The 20,599-nt window shown below is 31.6% G+C and overlaps 1 protein-coding gene and 1 non-coding gene across 11 annotated transcripts in view; both read left to right on the forward strand.

Annotated features, from left to right (window-relative positions):
* LOC131853496 (whirlin) overlaps positions 1-20,599 on the forward strand; it is an 84,541-nt gene that overhangs the window by 28,956 nt on the left and 34,986 nt on the right. For 4 of the 10 annotated variants that reach the window (XM_059204388.1, XM_059204389.1, XM_059204395.1 and 1 more), the window contains exons 7-14: positions 4,773-4,931; positions 6,650-6,775; positions 10,173-10,339; positions 10,615-10,798; positions 12,125-12,232; positions 13,349-13,405; positions 14,006-14,097; positions 14,974-15,043. In XM_059204388.1, the coding sequence (XP_059060371.1) occupies positions 4,773-4,931; positions 6,650-6,775; positions 10,173-10,339; positions 10,615-10,798; positions 12,125-12,232; positions 13,349-13,405; positions 14,006-14,097; positions 14,974-15,043 (963 nt within the window). Of the gene's footprint in view, positions 1-4,772; positions 4,932-6,649; positions 6,776-10,172; positions 10,340-10,614; positions 10,799-12,124; positions 12,233-13,348; positions 13,406-13,985; positions 14,098-14,973; positions 15,044-20,599 lie in introns of all 10 variants that reach the window. The other 6 variants (XM_059204394.1, XM_059204396.1, XM_059204393.1 and 3 more) reach the window with 4 other exon arrangements.
* Trnap-cgg (transfer RNA proline (anticodon CGG)) lies at positions 16,120-16,191 on the forward strand. The gene has a single exon. It is a non-coding gene; the product is annotated as a tRNA-Pro (tRNA).

Here is a 20,599-nt window from a genome sequence, read left to right on the forward strand (position 1 = left end):
CGCACAATATCTTGTTGTTAGGGCAGTCACGTTTATTTTTGTTTGCGATGAAATAATGCATATTTACGTGATGCTATTTCGTCCAATAAATAAATTTAGGTACCTACTTTATGTCATATTATTTTCTCGTAATAAATAAATTTTCTTAACATGTGAAACGATGTAGCTATTCGTATTTTGTATTCGTACAAAACGAATCTGATTTTAGTTATCATGATTATAATTACTATTATAAAAAAAATGTTGCATTCAGTAAAAAATGGATATTTGTATAAAAGTCAATTATACCAATTAATTTATGGGATGTAAATGTTCATCTATTATAATATTACATGAGACTGTCCCGTATCTCTATCAACTGATAGCATGACAACATGTGTAAAGAACTACTAGTACCGAGTACAGCAACTACTAGAAACAGATGAAGCTCATGACATCTCATACTGACACCTGTGGGCTAATTATGTAACACGATATGAAATTGTTTCTGTTGAAGTTGTGATGCAATATAAAATCATTTCAATTTAAAAAATGCGATCAAGTAAGGTCGAATGACCGCAACATAAATAATTTTTATCGATAAAACACTACTATGAAGTTGCAGCGGAATATTGTTAATCCGACCAATTTAAAAAGTCAGTACATTAGATAGCTTATACCTTTAGAGGGATACATTTTAAATTATTGGGTTAATACACTAGTTGGTTGATTTGAAACAATTTTTATTGCGTTCAAAAATTACAAAATATACTGCAGCGTTCACTTGTTCTTTTATTTTAATTTTATTAATAGACATTTAATAAAATAAAATAAAGAAAGTCTATTCTATTCTAATGGAAAAATAAGGTTAATAATTTTGAATATAAAAGCATATTTTATACAAACTATTTATAATCATTAATAATATTAATCTAACCTACAAATTAAATTTTCTTTTCTGCTATAGATACCTAGGTAAGTACGTAGGTATCCATATAAATTTAAAATGATATGGGCACATCTTTTTAAATTTGTACATAATTGTAAAAACTTTAAACAAATAAATTTATTTACTTTAAACAAATCACAGAGCATCATAAACGTTGTATTCCGTTCACAGAGCACCGTATTCATTGAAATAGTTTTTTAATTATATTAATATCATAATCAACCCTAATTTTATATTAAACGTTTACTCTAGTTAATACAACATTTTTTATTCTATGTGATTTGGGACGAAAATAAAATATCGAATTGGCTGATGTCATGTTGTGAGTCTTGACAATTTTCCCATTTTAATAAATTTAAAACCCTTTCACGACTTTCTACGTAATATTTAATATAATAAAAATATATGTAATACTGAAAATTACCAAAACAAGATAAATAATGCTGCTAATGCTGATATTTTAAAGATTGTAAACCAAAAGAAACACCTTCTAAATTGTTTCTCATAATGTAAAAACCGTTTCAATTCCACGCTGTCATTTCGGCAAAATAGCGATTACGTGACGTTGCAACGAGGTTACTAAATCGACATTCGATAGAAATAATTTTTATCGATATGTAAAGTTGCGTTTACGTTGCAATGCTAGTTGACAGCGTCAAATGGCGTCAATATAATCGCATTATTGACAGATGACGTCATTTTCACTACGTTACATACGAAAATCGTTGCGAACGAAGTTAGATAATTAGCCCACTGGAATAGCAACGGATGGGTGGTAGAGACTACAGGCGACACATGATGTTCCTGGTGATGTTCATGTATGAATGGCGACGCCTGTCACTTACTGCCGAGCGTACAATAACAATAGCAAATGCAATAAAAATATTCTAATAAGACATATTTTATGAAACAGAAATAATGTTTATTCAAATAAGCTTAATTTAAGCAATTTTAATAGTCATATTTTTTTATTCTACCGCTCTTCGGAACTTAGACTCATCACAAGAAGAACTAGCGAGAAACTTGCGTGATGCTTTTTTCAATTTGAGACTAAACGAAGATTATGTAAAGTTGAGATTAAACCAATCTAAAATATGAACTTCATATAAATATAGATGTTATAGTCTAATCAAACGATAACGAAAAATATCAACATAAAAGTTGAGTTTACGTGCGAGAAAATACATCGTAGATATTTTGTTACTATTGTAATCTTGAGTTTAGGGAGCCGAATAGGAGTCAGGTGAATAGCGCTATTTTTGCAGACGTTCGTTCGAACTTTTTCCTTCCGTGCGCCGCGATATCGCTTGATTTACGATGCCACTTTGACATTCACTGAGGCTTTTTGCGGACATTAAGACTTTATATACACAACAAAAACGCAAACAATGTTACAGAAAGGGCCGTTTTGTATTAAATATAGATAACTACATAGTACAAATTAAAATAATATAAAACTATTATTTTACTTATCACTATCTATACTCGTAAATCAGTCGCAAAATCAATATTCATTTTTATGTTACATTTTTATATAATATATGGTATTGTTTTCATTACATTTCTGTTGTGCCAAAGTTATGGCCAAAATTTATACTTATGATTGATCACTGAGTCAATCATAACTATAAGTTATGTTAAGTATAAGTTATTAAAAGAATTAGAATGAAAATTTCACAATTTTATCTATTTGTTTGTATATTTTATGAAATGGAATCTACGTCAATTTGAATGAATGAATGTAAAGCTAATTCTTATGCTCTTGCAGAGTCCTGCAGCAATTGGAATTTATGTATTGTATACGATGCTTGTTAAAGTTTTTATTACAGAAAAGTGCCATTAAGTCTTTGGAAATGTATTGTAGGATCTAGATGTACTCGTAAAATGCATACAGACCCCATGGAGCCATGAATTCATTCAGACATATAGTTGTTTATGTATAACCAATAGGTATTTATACAGATGCAAAAAGTATATGCGTATTACAATGCGTTCACCAGTAGCGAAAGTATAAACAATTACTTTTACTTCCATTTATTTGAAATAAAAAAAATGCGTATTGTCGTTCAAGTATATATAGACGACGGTTACCGTCCGAGGTGGGCCGTCAGCTAGGTCGTCATTCTAATTACATAAATAAAAATTATTTCATTTTAAATTTGTGAACGTAAATTTACATTCTCGAAAACTAGAGTTGCCAGAAGGATAAGGTCACTTATCCTTCAGGCAATACTGGTTTGTGTAGCGAGTTTACAAGTTCGAAATTTGAATTAACGTATAGTTCAAACTTCGAACTGTGTCACACTTATTTTATTTATAGCATCAGTTAATAAAGATGGTTGTTATATTTTATTACAAATTTAAATTTAAGTTAGAGATAATTCGGGTTTTTATGCTCGCTGGATACGACTACCGTAATTTCCCTAAAAATGTTTACAGACAACATGTTGTTGAGTAGTGAAAGTGAACACACATAAGTATTTAGAACATGAGCGATTTATAGAATATTCATTATATACAAACTCTACTTTTTACAATTTAATAACTTACGATGCTGTCTAATCGTTTTGGTTTGTTTAAGTATCCAACACTGAGCAATTAGCAATACGTATTACGACAGTTAGTTATTATTTTTCATTCCAAATTCGAAATCCCAGTCTAAAATAAAATTGCCGTTATATAACTAATTTAAAACATGACAAACAGCCACATTTACATCACTAAGAACAAAATAATATTTGTAATAAAATCTGCAATATATTTTTTTACTATACGCCATATTTGCAATTGGCTGTGTTGATACATTTTAAAAAGTTTTATCTTGAAATAAAAACCCGCGCAATTAAAATAAAACAATTTGTGCCTAAAAGTTTGCGAATTCTCTTTTGTAAAACCTTTTGAATTTATATATAGATAAAATATTGTTTCATCTTAAAAGGGCGGTCCTAACTTTTATAAATGTTGTGTTTACTAATCTGTGCATGTAATTCGCAGATAAGATAATATTACATATGTAATATAATAATAAGCCAACAACAGATCTGCGTAGTACATTTGTAACCAACCTACTTGCAAGCCGGGAGTACAAAGTTTTTTGTTTACGATACAATAGCTATCAAGGGAGTTACGTGGAAGAAGGCTGCGACGTATCGGCGTTTGTTATTTATATTCACGCGCGACTTCCAAGTATAAAGTTCTCATTGTGAAAATCTAAGACCGTGAAATAAAGCATCACCCGATACACCTGGCTTACAGCAATTTTTTGTTGTTCAAGTGACAAATATATACAACTAAATAGGTAGTTACTTAATGTTCTTAAATAATATAAACTTTAAACGTGATATCATGATTTAATCGTGATATTTGTATAGCAGTTGTTTTATAACTTTAAGCAAATTTATTTTGCTTTCTCTTTATGTTAAGGCAAACAAGCTTATAATCCTCTTGACGCGACGCGACGGTAAGTAACCGTCATATTATGAACATATATACATGATCAACACCTCCGACATCACGTTCATCACATTGACGTTCATGGACGTCCGTTAAACATATTTTATGCGGTAGCATTTCAGAGTCCTGTAATTTTATCCTGTAATTTCACTGCCTGGACGGCCTAAACAGATAAAACTGAAGTCCCCAATTCCAAATATAGAAATATTAAATATTTTATTTTCATTTCCATTCCATTAGATGTCACACCTGTAAATTCACTGTCATATTCTTCTAAACCGACACTTTAATCACAGTTTAAATCAAGCTGCTGGACGGTAGATAAAACCGAGGTCCCCCATTTCCCAAATATAGGAATATAAAAATTATATTTTCTTTTTTATTCCATTAGATGCTTAAGTCATGTCGGCAACTGACGATGACGGTGCGGACAGCAGGCGCGCTTGTTGGCCGCGCCTCTTGTTCATGGATGGATCGGTACGGAAGGCCCGCATCGCCGCCGCCGGCGCGTCCCCCGCGCTCCTCCAGCAAGGACCGCTCGATACGAAGGGTAAGTGGTGTTATTTACATCTATACGTTCTACTCTTGTCTTTGGACTCTTGATGTTATTAATAGTGTTAATTTTCTTTAGTTTTTGTAAATTGTTGCGTATTGCTGACTCAAAGTTTTAGGAAATCCCTCTCCGAATTTCTAACTTTTACTTTTTGAGTCATTGAATAATGTATTTAAGTTTTCTTCTTTCCTATCATCTTTTTTCGTAACTTGTTGCGTGTGAATTATTTATCTATCTAAAATATAATATCGCTGGTTGTATCGCTATCGCTGGTATTATTTTGAAAACTATGCTCAATAAAAATTAATATATATTTTAACGGCCAGGCATAGTGGGAATAGCATTTTGGCGTCACTAAGCACAATATTTCAATAAATAGCCCATATTTGTTATTTCTTAAACTAACTTAAACCTCCTCATTAATGATTAATGAAAGGTCATGAGGCATCTGCATTACCGTTTGTACGACATCTAACAAAGATGTATTCAAACAAACATTATTATACATTCATTTTATTATAATTTTTATATGCCAATTTCCCAGTCCTGAATATGAGAATGCCCATAACTGGTGCAGATTGGACCGAACATCGAGACGGCGGTATGCTAATCGTTGTTCGCGGGCCACTAAAGTCTGTCGTTAGTGGTCGTAATGAGACTGTCGGCATATCCGGTCTGGCTCCGGCCGCCAGTGACCACCCACATTCCCTCACCACGTCGATTTGGATAATGCAGTCGTCCGCAATAAAATTTAACTTACCTTGTACTCATAGTTTACCTAATCGGAAATGAAGATCAACTCATTTCTTTTGTACAAGCTCAAATCTGTTCCCTTGAGTTAGTCAACATTCAGCTCAATTTATTATAGTAATTAAAATATATGTCGTTGTATTTAGGTTATGTTGGTGTCTGATTTGTAAGAGTGTAACAAAACACTGTAAGTTTAAATTAATTAATTATTTGTAGGTTTTATTTTTAAAGAATAAATAGTTAATACATCATCCATTATTTCCTAAACATTTTGTAAATAAAAAAGTAGGTATTCCTTAAATATATTGAAATGTAATTTAATTACGAGGTCTACTGGACTTGATAATAACACTGTATAAATAACATTAGTCCTTGTTAATTATAACGTCCACAATCTATGTTGCTGACGTTGGACCGTTTTTATGACACCGCGATAAGTACACACCTGTAATAGGTATTCAGGAAGTACTTAACTGCCTACCGCTTCCTATAATTAGGAAGTATAACGAGCTCCCGTTAGACGAAAATGAGAAGGCGACCTAATGAGATTATTAATAAATTAACAATACATTTTCCACAGGGTGCTATACTGTTTCCTGGTGTTGATATATATATATGTATTATGCAACTGGAATGGCAAATAAGCTGACGGTCCACCTGATGGTAAGTGGCAACCATCGCCGATATACGTGATACGTGGCATCACACGATTACCTACGTGAGCAACACCGTCGACATCACGTAGGTAATCGTGTGATGCCAATGACCCCACTCATATGTTGCCATTCCAGGGTAGACTGTCTATCTTGATCTTCGACCGAAGTACAGTTTAGAATGCAATCTGCTCGTAAGTTATAAATAAAGTTGCTAAACGGCAATAATATATACCATGCAGGTATGTAGGTAGACGACTTTGTACACATTATATTTCAGTATATTATTATATAAAATGTTATTATACACAGGTTGACCTTTGTATCGAGCCGGGTCAGTCATTGGGCCTGATGATCAGAGGCGGTTTAGAATACAACCTCGGAATTTACATCACAGGTGTCGACAAGGAGTCTGTTGCTGATCGAGCCGGACTAATGGTAATATTAATTCCTTTATTTTTATAAGTATAAACTCCGATTGTTTTTTATTTTGTAATTGAAATCTGATATGAATGATTAACTTTTATATCAAATTTCAATTAATCTTAACATACTTACAATTCCTTTCATATTTTCATTGTAGATTAGGCAAATATTTTATCCATTACTCTGTTTCTAGATAGATGAGGTGCAATTTGGACATACGCCAGCCGTTGGCACGTGATGCATTAGTTGAATTACTGAAATTGAGGGTTCTTATGTATGCATTATGCATTGAAATAGTTCTTTAGTTTCATTTGTAAGACAGAAATATAATTCTCTTCATATATTATGCGACAAATATATTATCAGTCACGAACCCATACATCCGGTGACATTTGATAAATTTTTAATTAGTTGTTTTTGAGTTATACTGATCTAACAGACAGATTGTACTGTACGAAAAAAAAACAAAATACTGATTAACAATTGTATATGACTGTTAGTTTACTAACATCTATCTAGATGGTTTACATTAAGACTATTTAGTTTAGTCAGGTAAATAGTCAGGTAAATCCAGATAAGTGAACGTAAAGCTTATTTAATTTACATAGGTATCTATATATAAAATTTAGAACCTCGTAGCTTTGTAGTAAATTACCATGTTATAAATATTAATCTAATCAACACCAAAAAATGTTGTGTGTCTATTTATATATTATTTCTGACTGACTTACAGTGAAAGAAATATCTATATCAAAAATACAAAACAGCCGGCAAGCTCCCCGTCTGCAACGTTGCAACGTTTAAACATCCTGTGAATGTGATCATTTTAAATATTGCATTCACTTCAACATTTAACAATGCCTCTGACTACCGCATTTGGGACACAGTTGTTGTGTTATATTTAATTTAATCATTATATAAAAATTTAAAATCATAGAAATTATTGATGTTTCACTAAATTAATCCACTAAAGTAGTTTATTTTAAAACTTTAACATAGTAAAACATATTTTATCACTACTGTAATGTAAGTGGTAATAATTTTATACTTCCTACTAAATTAATATAGAGTTACTTTAGAAACGGTCGTGAATGTGGGGGCGAAGTGCCGTTTCCGTGACGAAATAGCTTCAAAGTTTGTTAGGACTCGACAGCTTTGTCTTGCAGCGTGCCAAATTGCTTATTCGCTTTCTATTAAACTTTCACGGAACCCTGACTAAATCTATTTCGTATGTCATTTATTAAACGTAAGTAGGGATGACCAGAACGATATACAATTTTGCAAAGATATTCGAAATAAAAATTAATATTATGTATTATTTGGATACAATTTGTATAAATTTAACGTTTACTTAGGAATGCATTACATGCAGTAATTGCAGTCTATTTTATTAGATAAATATGTTCCACATAAAGATTTTCAACTATTTTGACCAGATTTAAAAATTCTATGTTCTATAAATGTTTGTATAAAAATAATACACAATAATAAAATAAACCTATGACTGACTAACCTAACGACTAATTGATCAGCTCACGTCACTAACTTATATTGTGACGTCAATAACTTCTCCGGCTACACACGGCGGCTTCCTACTAACACACATTTAAAACGAATTACCTATTGTCGTTTTTTCATACCACATGATATAAAAAAAAATGAAAGGCTTTGGTATGTTTGCCTACAAATATGCTTACATTGATACCTAGGCGTACTGTAAACTCTTAGTCAGACAAAATCAATTGACTATATATTTACGTTTAAACAAACGTTACGTTAAAATGTTTGTTATTACATCTGCCCACATAGTATTCCTCGTAATAGTTACTCTGTGCCCACCCCTTCTCTGTCCTCTGTCAAATGTCCTGACATGACATTTTAATGTTTATGTTGAAAATGTAGGTTGTAGGTTAAAAACGGTATATTAAATTTTAGAGTCAATTATATTATGTTTCATGAAAAATTTAGTAAAACTGTGTAGCATTTGAATTTACGATTGCTTTAGTTGTTTGTTAGATGAATAAATAATAATATGAATACAAATGTTTGTACCGCGCGAGAAATCGAACCCTCTACTAAAGTAAGGCGGGGTGCTAAACCGTTAGACCAACGAGAATCATATGAACAAAATGGTTTTATAATATTTTATACTCTGTAATAATGACGCCCGACTCACTCAAGATTGATTTTTTAAATTAATTACAACTGCCAGTCCGGCCGTCACTTTGTAAGTTAATTTTATCCTCCATCATCCTCCATCCATAGACCTGAATATCTTATATCAATCATTCAAAACAAAAAGCATTTTGTTAAAAATTTAAATTATTATACAAATTTAATTTATTTCAAATTTAATGAATAATATCTATGAATTTATATACAACTGTTTAATTTTGTTGAAAATGAAAATATACTACCGGTAACGAACCTTCCCTATTTAAAGGTGGTTGATAATATATTTTTTTCTTACTTAATAAACGGCTAGATATTTTATTGTTACCTATATTATTTATTTATGTCAATATTCTGTTACTACAGTAAATAAACAAAATCATCATATTTATTTATTGCAGTACTGAATATATTCGTTATTAAGTGTGTAATATAGTACAAACTAGTTGGCATTTACATACTTATTACATATTCGTAATTATAATATATAAAGAATATTAAGTTTTAAGTTCATTTATAATAAATAATGTACATTAATACTATGTGTGATACGCAATCAAAAACATGTGAAATCAATTGCGTCGGTAGTAAATAAATTGTTAACATGTTAAAGTCTAGTCATATAGAGCTCGTAGCGAGGTGTGGTGGGAAATTTATTGTGTTTGAGCTAGAGACGCCCCGCCGCGCCTTCTACACGCTACATCCGTAACGTATAAATTATGTCTATAAACCTCAACCATCACATTAATTGATATTGCAATCAAACTTAATAATAATTATCCTTTGAAGGAAGAAATATATTTTTAATAACATTTTCTATCATTAATAAAATTAATTAACTGTGTTATTTTTGCGATATTAACTTTATTATTTTACTAAAAAAGTAAATTTTCAAAAAATTGTATTTTGGTTTATGCTGTTTATTACTAAATACACAATATGCTTATAACAGCTGCGCCGATCCTAAAAATTTCCAAACTTTTACTAAATAGATAACTTAGTATTTTTACAAATTAATATAATAATGATTATTACTTAATACCGAAAAATAATATAATTCAATTATATTTCATACAAATAATACCTTTGTTCCCAATTTTGTTTATAGTTAATGATTTACCTCTCAAGTTTGAACTTGTTTCTGAAATTCGTAACATAAATTCTTTCGAATTCTCAAAATACAAAATAAGACTGAATAAATATTGCTATTGTATTTAATTGTTTTATTTTTGTTTAGGTGGGGGATCAGATCTTAGAAGTGAATGGGCAGTCTTTTGTGGATGTGACTCATGATGAAGCTGTGGCGCAACTCAAGTACCACAAACGTATGTCGTTGCTGGTACGGGACGTTGGGAAGGTGCCCCATGCTTGTACCGCGTATGGTGAACGCGATGCTGCCCCGAGGTTAGGATTATTTATACATACCCTTATATATTATAATATGTGACATATTTATATATACTATACTTTGCATCGGGTATTTGTTTAAAATTACACAGACTTAAAATAAGGGATAGTCCTCAATGCGGTTTTGGGTTGTTACGAACAAAATAATGCAATCTTACCATGTTTGTTAATAGGTATATATCATTACGTTTTTTTGTTGATACTCAAATGAATTATGAGTACATATTTTGTTTAGTTGTGTTAGTCTAACCCACACTTGTTTGTTGTCATAGAATAAGCGGATGGGGTCGAAGAAGGGGTGCAGCAGCTGTTGCTGTGGAGCAGAAAGCGAAGTCGCTATTGCCACAAAGTGATTTACCTGCACTGGCATACTATATGGAAGAGTATGCCGCTAGGAGACTCACCCCAGATGCATTCTTAACGGTACTGAGGGATCTGCTAGATACTCCACAGAAGGTACATTAAATTATTTGAAAAATTACTACATACAATAGTAGTTTTCAAAGTTTTGAGTTTAGTATACATTATTAATATAGTTAATAGGGTTATACCCTATAAACTATGCGAGTGATTTTTTGTTAAATAAAGGTACTTAGTTCTATAGAAGGTTTGACTAGGTTTATTTATGATTATGAGTTAAGACATGATGAACTATATTAATAATGTATACCACATAGAATATTCAACAATTGATCAGATTTTAATATACTTATCGATACTAATGTAGTATACCTTATAGCTTCTACAATATATATCTCCAAAGGAATTATATTTCATGTCTCATACTTATTATTAGAACTTTGAATTGTTTAGTTCAGAAGTTAAAAACTGACGGACTTACATATAAACATTCTAAATATTATTTAGGTAAGAACCGCTTTGGAAGTTAAATTCTTTCTTTATTACATCTTCTGTACATAGAAAAATCTACGGTGTTTCGGTTTTATTACTTCAGATGATATATAAGACAGGACTTATTTCTTTATAATATTACTTAGTTTAGACCTAGGTACAGATAATACAGTTTCCACTTTTATTTATTTGTATACTTTACAAAACAACCCATCAATCATTGAGAAGAAGCTCCTGTTTGTCGAAATATTCATTTTGAAACAAATTTTACTTGAATTATTCGCAGCTGCTAAACAGTAAGTGAAATGCCTACTTAGTGATGTATATGTTCATATATTGATTCTATAAATTGTAAAACTTCATATTGTCTAATTGTTTGTACAAATGAGTATAGATGTATGTACGAGGAAGTCTAAAAACTATTTATAGTCATATTTTCCGACTATATGTATATGAAGCATTTTGATATTTGCAGTTACAAGCTAAGTTGTTCACAATTTGCAAAGTCATATAGTGCGTTCATAATATAAAAATATTTCAATCTATTTACAGATGCGAATTATTAGCAAAGTGTTAGCTGCACGGTACACATTATTGAGTAACGTTTCTATAATACGAGTACTTTAAGACTACCTACCTGGCAATTTTATTACTGGAAATATGCTTAGCTTTGATAGCTAAAAGATATGAATTCAAACCCTATTAAATTACAGTTACAAACGAGTTTTTAATAATCTAATGCCATCTGTATGCATTTATAGATATTCATTATTCTAAGATTATACCATATAATCCGAAATAACATTTTCCATTCTTTTCTTGATGCATAAAAAAAGAACAAATTGCATTATATATAGTATAGTGCGTAGTTTTAACATTTTAAAACTAATTTGTTATAATGTCAAACTCTAAAGTTGTTGTTTATTGCAGTACACTCTCCTGACTGAGATCAGAGAGTTTATGCTTCCAGAAGATCGGCCAAGATTCGACGAACTGGTATATAGACGCGGAGAAGAACCCGTCGATCATCACCTCAAGGTATTTTATACATTAGTCAACATTTTAGGTTTAATAAAATATCTCAGTGGTTTAGATGGAAAGTATTTTTTTAGCAAAAAGTAGACAGTGAAAAAGTTTTTTAGGCGTGTTCATTAGGAAAGGTTCTATTTTGTAATCTGGTAATCTGTGCCTCACCTGGTCCGACTAATTAGAATTTTCCGCTACGTTTGCGCTCCAGAGAGACTAACTAAATAAAACTCAATTTAATTGTACAGGCTCGTCGATTATTTACATTGTATATTTAGTATAAATTTACGTAATTTTTAAGTTACGGGATTTATTTGTACTGCCTAACAATTTATTTATGAATCATATAAAAACAATACACAATATTAAAGAAAAAATAAATGCTATATGTTCTTACGTAATTACTACAAGACTCGTTATTTCAATATACCTACCCATTTAAATTATTTTTGATATTTAATCAAATTGAAGTATAATTTACATCCACCGAATATAACAATGAAACATTGATATAGTAATACATATACAGAAAAATAGTATGAGAAATAATGTAGATAGTAATGTATAAATAATAGTAATTTAGTATAATCTAAATATACGAGTATGTATTAAGATTTATCTAAATTTAGATAACATATTTTATATGGATTTAAGGAAATATTTTGTTAAGTAATGATTATATATCGAAATTTTTTAATCTAATAATTAAAAATATACTATTATTGTGTTACTTTCATTAGCTAAAAATAGGATAACATTTTTACCATAATTACCCATAGTAAATAAATATTATATTAGTTGACTATTCAAATCTTAAACAAAAAGTTTGTATTAAAAACCGAAATATAATTCTCTACAGTTAATACACTATTAATGAATATGCATAGTTTTGCAGAACCTTAATTAAATCCCCTAAATTACTCTAAATATAAAGTAATAATAACAGTCGGTCAGCTCTATATCTATACGTAGGTTTAAATCACATTAACACGAATGAACAATTTATGGCATGAAAATTCAATTACGTAATAGCATTTTGAAGTAACCTTTAGCTCACCACGTAGTCCGTAAGCACATTGTACTGTGAATTAGTGTACATAAATAGTTCCGTATATAATTTCTTCATAGCGTGGGAGCGAACGGCATATGCTGCCCTCCTCGACGATGCATGAGTTGCACGACCCGGTAAGTGCACCATTTTCTATCACAGTCTGTGCTGTTGCATGCTATATTGGTGTTTTAGTCACCCTTAGCTTTAAATGGTAGTACTTTGTGCTTATTGAACGTAAAGAGATATCGTGTAAATTAATTTGGTCTTACGACACATGAAAGTAAAAAGGTTTCATGCTAAAATAATAATCTAGGGACTTCGTGAAACTTAAATCGTGAAAAATGTGAGCTCTCGTTTTAAAACTACGTTTACTTCATTTATATTTTATTAAATTTGATCGTGATATTTAATACAGTATCCATATTACACTTACATTATAATCTACTTTATTTTTATAACCGTCATGGGGTACATTGTTATCTTGATAAAGAATAAATTCTGATAACAATGTACCCCATTGTTATCAGAATTTATTCTTTATCAAGACAATTATAATGATGATTTACTTCATCAATAGCTATCTATATATCTAAATATTACAGATAATAATACAAAAAATATATAGGGCCATAAAAAATAACACAAATGGGAGATTGATTAACTTACCCAGATCTGCAAATTCAATTTCAAAATATGATAAGGCGATCGGGTGAGGTTGCGGGTTATTGTTGTAGGAGGTGCCGGCGGAGGTACCTCTTGTGGCCGATCATCGCTCGCCCTCTGAAGACTCCGGTTTGGGCCTGCCACCGCACGACCACGCTTACAGGTGACTAATATCACCAATTCATATATCCCTGAAACACAGCTCGCACTTAGTGGACCAAAACAAAAAAAAACATTGAATTTTACTACGTGAAAATTCAGTTTAAAGGATTGCTGTCAAGTGAAGACATCGTCAGAGCTCCGGAGGTAGAAACTTGCCACTCTTGAGCAAAGCGTAAATCCCTCACGACTGTGGTGCCCTTCAAAGGTGCTTAAACGTTAAAGAACTCTTAAATTGTAAAAGCAAAGCCGAGTCCTCGTCAAGCATTCGCTTTCGTTAGCTCTTTCATATCTCACAGAGAAAATAATCCACATTTTTCTACAGGCCCCTGTCTTAGCACCCGCTACGCTCTTGAGATCCGGCCGAGTCATTGGCCTGCGGCCAACACTTCCACTTTTATTCCGTATCGAAATCGATTGCTTTACGACGGTATAAACGTTCACATTTACTGTCGCCACCCCCCAGTATAATGTTACTGTCATGCTTCCGTAAGAAGTATTCTAAACTTATTTATTACCTATAAAGTATTTGTTCTAATCGATCAATAATAATTTGTAACTGGTTTAATTTCAATAATAAAATACCAATTCCCTCATTCACTTTTGCGCTCTAAATTTATAGCAAAATTAGTTAAACCATATAGTACTAAATGTTACATATATAGATCAAATTCATAGCCAAATTGGGGAAACCAATTCGATATAAGCAATATCATAATAGTTCTATCAACCACCCATAGTAGGTGCGGAAAAATAAGTTACCAAAGAGATAATAATAATATTTGGAATGTGTAATGTTTGTAGCTGTGTGGACCGTGAATGCATAGTGATGCTGAAGTGTTGAGACTGTTGATAGTGACGGTGGTGTTGTGTGGGACAGGAGCGGGCGCGCGTGGCGGGCGACGGCCGACGCGCCCCAGCCTGATGACGACCTGGAGCCACCGCACGAGGTGATTTTGCCAGAATTACCGTCTACACTTTCAATATTCTATCGACCACATTCACTTCTCTACGCCTTGTCTATAGCGGTGTCCTGGGTGTCACTCGCATACTCATCTGTAAAATCATACACAACTTCTTAGTATTTCGGATCTGTGCTAACAAATAGCATTTAGATCTGGCTAGATTTTGTTTTAAAACTGTATCTTCTGCAGGAACGCACGGATGTTAACGTGTGCGCCTTTCGTGTCTTCTTTCTTGTTCTTTCTGCACACGATCACTGATCAATACGTGCCTACTGTTTTTTCCTAAGGCTGTATATTAAATAGCTTATAGCTGGAGTGGCACCTCGGCACTACCACTAAGTATGTACCACACGTTGACGTTTCTTGCATGAGTTGATAACGGCTAGAGTAGAACTCTCACCATCACGTTTATGGCCGTTATTTCCTATGATAACACTCAAGGGGTAAATCTGGCAAAATTGAACGTTACATACGTCTCGGAAGTGGTCGGCGGGTGTTATTGGCATTTAAAACGTAATTTATACATTATAATTTATCGGTAATAGCGGCCAATTTATAATACTCTTTTCAGTCTATTAGATTAGTATAGATACAAGTAGTTATGCTCTCAACTCTATGACAACATTTCATTTCTGCGACTGCCTTTGAAAATGCTTTGTATATTTCTAAAAAACTTAACTAAATCTATATTTGTTTTTATTCGTATATTATACTTATTATTACAATTATATAGTAAATAATTTCCAATGACTGAATATATATTTTTAATTATTACAAATTATTTAATTCTATCGTATATGGTATTAATAATTATTATATTAATTAAATAATAATTATATATTATATTCATTTTATTTCTTAAAAGCTATAGTTACACCGCAAGTATGTTTCAGTTAAAGTATTTAATATTTTGAATTATGTTACGGCTGATAATATAGTTTTATGGAACTACTCTATCAAAGTAATGAAACATGCATATGATTCGCATAATAATGACGTCATTGATAACATGATGAGCCAGTACGTTTATTTAGATCGTTATTTTAACAATTGATGTCGCCGGCTCGTTGGTCTAGGGGTATGATTCTCGCTTCGGGTGCGAGAGGTCCCGGGTTCAAATCCCGGACGAGCCCTATATACATTTACTTTTTGTCTTCGATACTAACATATAAATATAAGATTTTATTATACAACAATTATTAAATTGAGTTCATCATATCCAAAGAAAAGATATAAACAATAGTTAATTAATAAAAAATAAATAGATTGCAGTAAATGAGAAAGGGTAGATTTGCGGGCTCTAAGATGTAGATTTTGATTACACATAAAAATTTGCATTTCTCTATATGCACTTTGAACTTAAATATTTTGCGAACTTAGCTACTAAAGTATAACACTTTTTATTTTGCTAAAGTAAAAAAATATAAATAATAATAATAAATAAATAAAATAAAACACCTAAGATATAGTTAAGGGAATCAGATGTTGAACGAAAACTTGATGATGATGATTATGCAACGTACGACAAATAAAAACAAGGATTGTTTTTCTAGACAATATAACCAAACCAAAACAAGGTTGACTGGTAAAAAATACTGTATGCTGTTTAGACTGCCAAAGGTACTTTTGCTTTTTGGACACTGTGCATTAATGTTATCTAAATAAATGAATAATCAATTAAAAATTAGAATCTTGTCTATTCCTAGATTATTTTGTACAATCATGTAGCTTGCTATATAAATGTAGCGGCAAACAATTATTACAGGGAATTTATCCCCACAAGTTAGAATCTAAGTGGTCTCGGACAGTGCGGTTTCTGACGAGCTTTCTCCCGCGTATACTTAAATTGTGGAATGAACTACCTGTTGAGGTTTTCTTGGGGTTTTTCAAGAAAGGTATATTAAGGTTTTTTAACGGTCGGCAACGCGTATGTGGCACCGCTGATGTCTCGGGAGTCTCCATCAGTCAGATGGGTCGTAGACTTGTTTGTAGCCATCGTAGTATAAAGAAAACAATTATACGGGTAAATATGGTTACCAAATGTTGTTCTATTGTAAGATAAGATTTAGATTAGATACGATGTATCTAATTTCAAGACAAACAGTGATTTTTGTTATAAAATGAGTGTAGTTGGCATATTAGATACGAACTATATAAATTAAGTGTCATATATCTTCAAGACTGTTATTTGAATTGGGGTAAACACGAATAGTGAAAGATAAAAATAATATCAGATTGGTGGTCTATACTATGTTTTTTTATATATATTTAGAATATCAAAGACTGTCGAAAGCTAACGGCCTATATGATGGCAAGTAGTTACTGTTGCCTGTACGCCTGAATAGCCCTATGGACGTAATGTGATGTGCGCCATTTTGAACACTAAGAATAAAAAAAAATGTTTATATATTCTGTAGCGGCTAGCTAGTATTCTTAAAAAATTTAATTTATACTACTTTGTTCTTTCACTTGTTCTATTACTTATTCTCTAGATCGCTCGGAGGTAATTTAAATATAAAAAACGGAAATGAAACGGCTTAAATAACAAAACAGTTCTCGTTAAATTTTGTACTCTGTTTGTTGAGTCTACTTTAAGTGTAATTAAAATATATTCATATTTTAGTTAGCTACAGAACAATATTTAGGTACATTTTTGTTATAAGCTAGGTGTCTGTTCCGGCATCGCATACATATATATACTAATGTTGAAAATAGACCAAATCTTCTATTTCCCGCTAAATAATCTCGACTATAATTATTAAAAACAGGACACGAATCTGTCAATTATATATATGTTTTATCACTGTAATCGAGCGTAGCTGTACTACGGTGGGCGGCATATACGTAGCACTTCCTTTCTCTTCTCATAGCATTATCGTAGCTTATCTTAATTTGCTCACACAGGGCGCTAGATTAATTATCATTTAAAATTAATTAACTTGTCTTTTATACATTGTGTATGGTTTCAGAAATGTTTTATAAATAACTATTATTAAAGAGATTCAAAAGGCTCGAGCAGTCTTTTTGACAAACTTTAGAGTCGAGCATTTATATTTTTTAATTATTAATATTAGGATCGCTGTTATCTCATTTATAAAAAAATATGACCTATGAACTTAAAGATACACTTTTAGTTAGATAATATTTTTTATAAAAAATGTAGAGTCAACGATCATTTACTAAGCATATTTTTTGATGTATCTATCTATTATACATATGTATATTTCTATATATTAAGTATGCAGCTCTCTAGGATGTCGTGTAGTGATTTGGGGTAGTATCGATAGACTACAAAATGTACGCTACAACCACTACTGTCCGTTCTACTTCTACGTAGCGTCCGTTAGTGCGCGCCGCGCCGGCCGGTCGACATGACGTCGCACCGGCGGCGTCGCGTTGCTTTTCGCGACTACGTACCTATGGACGTGCGTGCCATGGCCAAGGTATCAAAAACAAAATTACATTTAACATAAAAACGAAATTTATACATTATTAATAGTAGTCAAACGTGATGTAACAATTCATTATTCAAATGAAGTAGTTCTCGTGGCTAATATAAAGTAAATTAAATATATCTTTTCGAATTTGAAAATAATTTATTAATGTAGGATATTTTAGTTACTTATGCGAGTCAAGAAGAACTGGGAAGAAAGTCAACTGATGCTCTTTTTATTGCTTTCTGCAGCAACAACAAAAATATTCCCCTCCGATCGATCCCCCGTCCAATTCAAACGGGGATCGAAATTACGACGGCCTGAGCCGAGGTTTGAACCCCTAGTGGTGCCCTCAGACTAAAGTCGTATCCGTCAGGCAGGAGTTGGCCTTCAGCCGCTCCATAAGTCCTTCCGCGGGTTTGGAGTGCCATCTGCACTCGCCTCTAACGTCCGGTGAAGCTGTAAAGGCCAGCTACGGCCAACAGCATTAGAGTAGTCCGAATAAAACAAAAATATTCTCTCCAAGAACAAATTTGTGTGAATCTGAGTTACAAATTGAAATCCTTTATGGATATATTATATCTATCATTTGATTGACACATGTATATCTGTATGTTTACTGATAAACCGGAATACTGATACATACCATACTTAACTACTTCATCGTCTCACAGCTCTAGAACTAATATGTAGTTTAGTATTGTATCCTATTTCGAGTTTTCCATACTATCGTCAGTTGTGCTTCCTTAGTCTTTTTTTAAATTCTGTGTTGAAACTGTATCTCTACGAGCATATATTAATAACTTATGTTTATTTGTAATAACTACACGTATATCAATCATTTCGTGTTTTTTTGCGGTATGTTTTGTTAGCTTTGGATATACTATACTAATAATAAAGTTATTATAGATATTGTTAAATATACAATTCCTAAAGGAAAGGTTCGATGTACCGGTATATATTTACCCGAAACAGGTAAATTCTTGATTACTGTCATAGTTTGACTTTTGAGAGATTTTTATTATATTCATTTGAATAATCATAGTGCAGCACTTTAACCACATGGTGAGAAAGTAATAAATGGCTTACGATTTCATAGTAAATATTACTAACCTCTGAAAGTTTATAATACCAAGAGTGTCACATAGAGTGTTAAAGACTGTAAACTTTTTTAAGGGAGATAATTCTTAACAAACTAACTTTGTTTTGATATTTTAAGACTACATTCTGTAGATTCTTGGGAAAACCACGAAAGCTAAGTTCTAAGTACAACTTAAGTGGTTACAAAAGAAATTAATTTATAAATAATATAGATTTTACAGAAGTTATTACTTTTCATCACAAAGCCCGATTCTTTGTTCTTTTTAATTATTATGTAGGTACACATTTATTTTGTATAATAAGTTAAACAAACATTGGTTATTTTTGAGTTGATAAACAAGAGTTTTATTTTAAATAGGTTTTTAATTAGTCTATAGACTTTATCATAGTACATACATTCGGCCTTCCAAATTAAAGAATTGTATATCTAGCGCCTGCTTACATACTAACCGCAAAAGCGAGTCGATGACTTGTTTATGTAATTTGCAAAATGAGATTTTATTATTTCTATTTATAGGTTGTAATTACCCAAATATAATAATAATAATAATAATAATAATAATGTATTTATTATCAGGCTTAATTACCCACTTTGTTAGTATTACAGATTTTCTTATAATTAATATAAATCAATGTCACGTGCCGTTATTGACTAGGTATAAACATAATATTGTTTGAGGTTTTAGTTTATTGTGAATAAACAAAGCTCCCCTCCGCGACAGAGCTTAATGCGCCACATTTACATAGACATACCATACCACTGTATGCATATTTAGACATTAAGTAGTACAATATTAAATCTCAATAATAGTGAAATATGTTGTTGGTACTTTGCTTTATACTATTTATTTATATAATAAATTGCGTGTATATTTTTAAGCATTGTTCTTAGTCGTGTGGTTGTTAATCATTAGTTAAGAAGATTTAATATATTTAATATATATATATATATATATATATATATATATATAATATCATTAGAAAGCCAAATTTCTAAAAGAATTCT

Source organism: Achroia grisella, unplaced genomic scaffold, assembly GCF_030625045.1.
Source record: "Achroia grisella isolate CSIRO2021 unplaced genomic scaffold, CSIRO_AGI_Agris_v1 utg903, whole genome shotgun sequence".
NCBI classification, from domain to species: Eukaryota; Metazoa; Arthropoda; class Insecta; order Lepidoptera; family Pyralidae; genus Achroia; species Achroia grisella.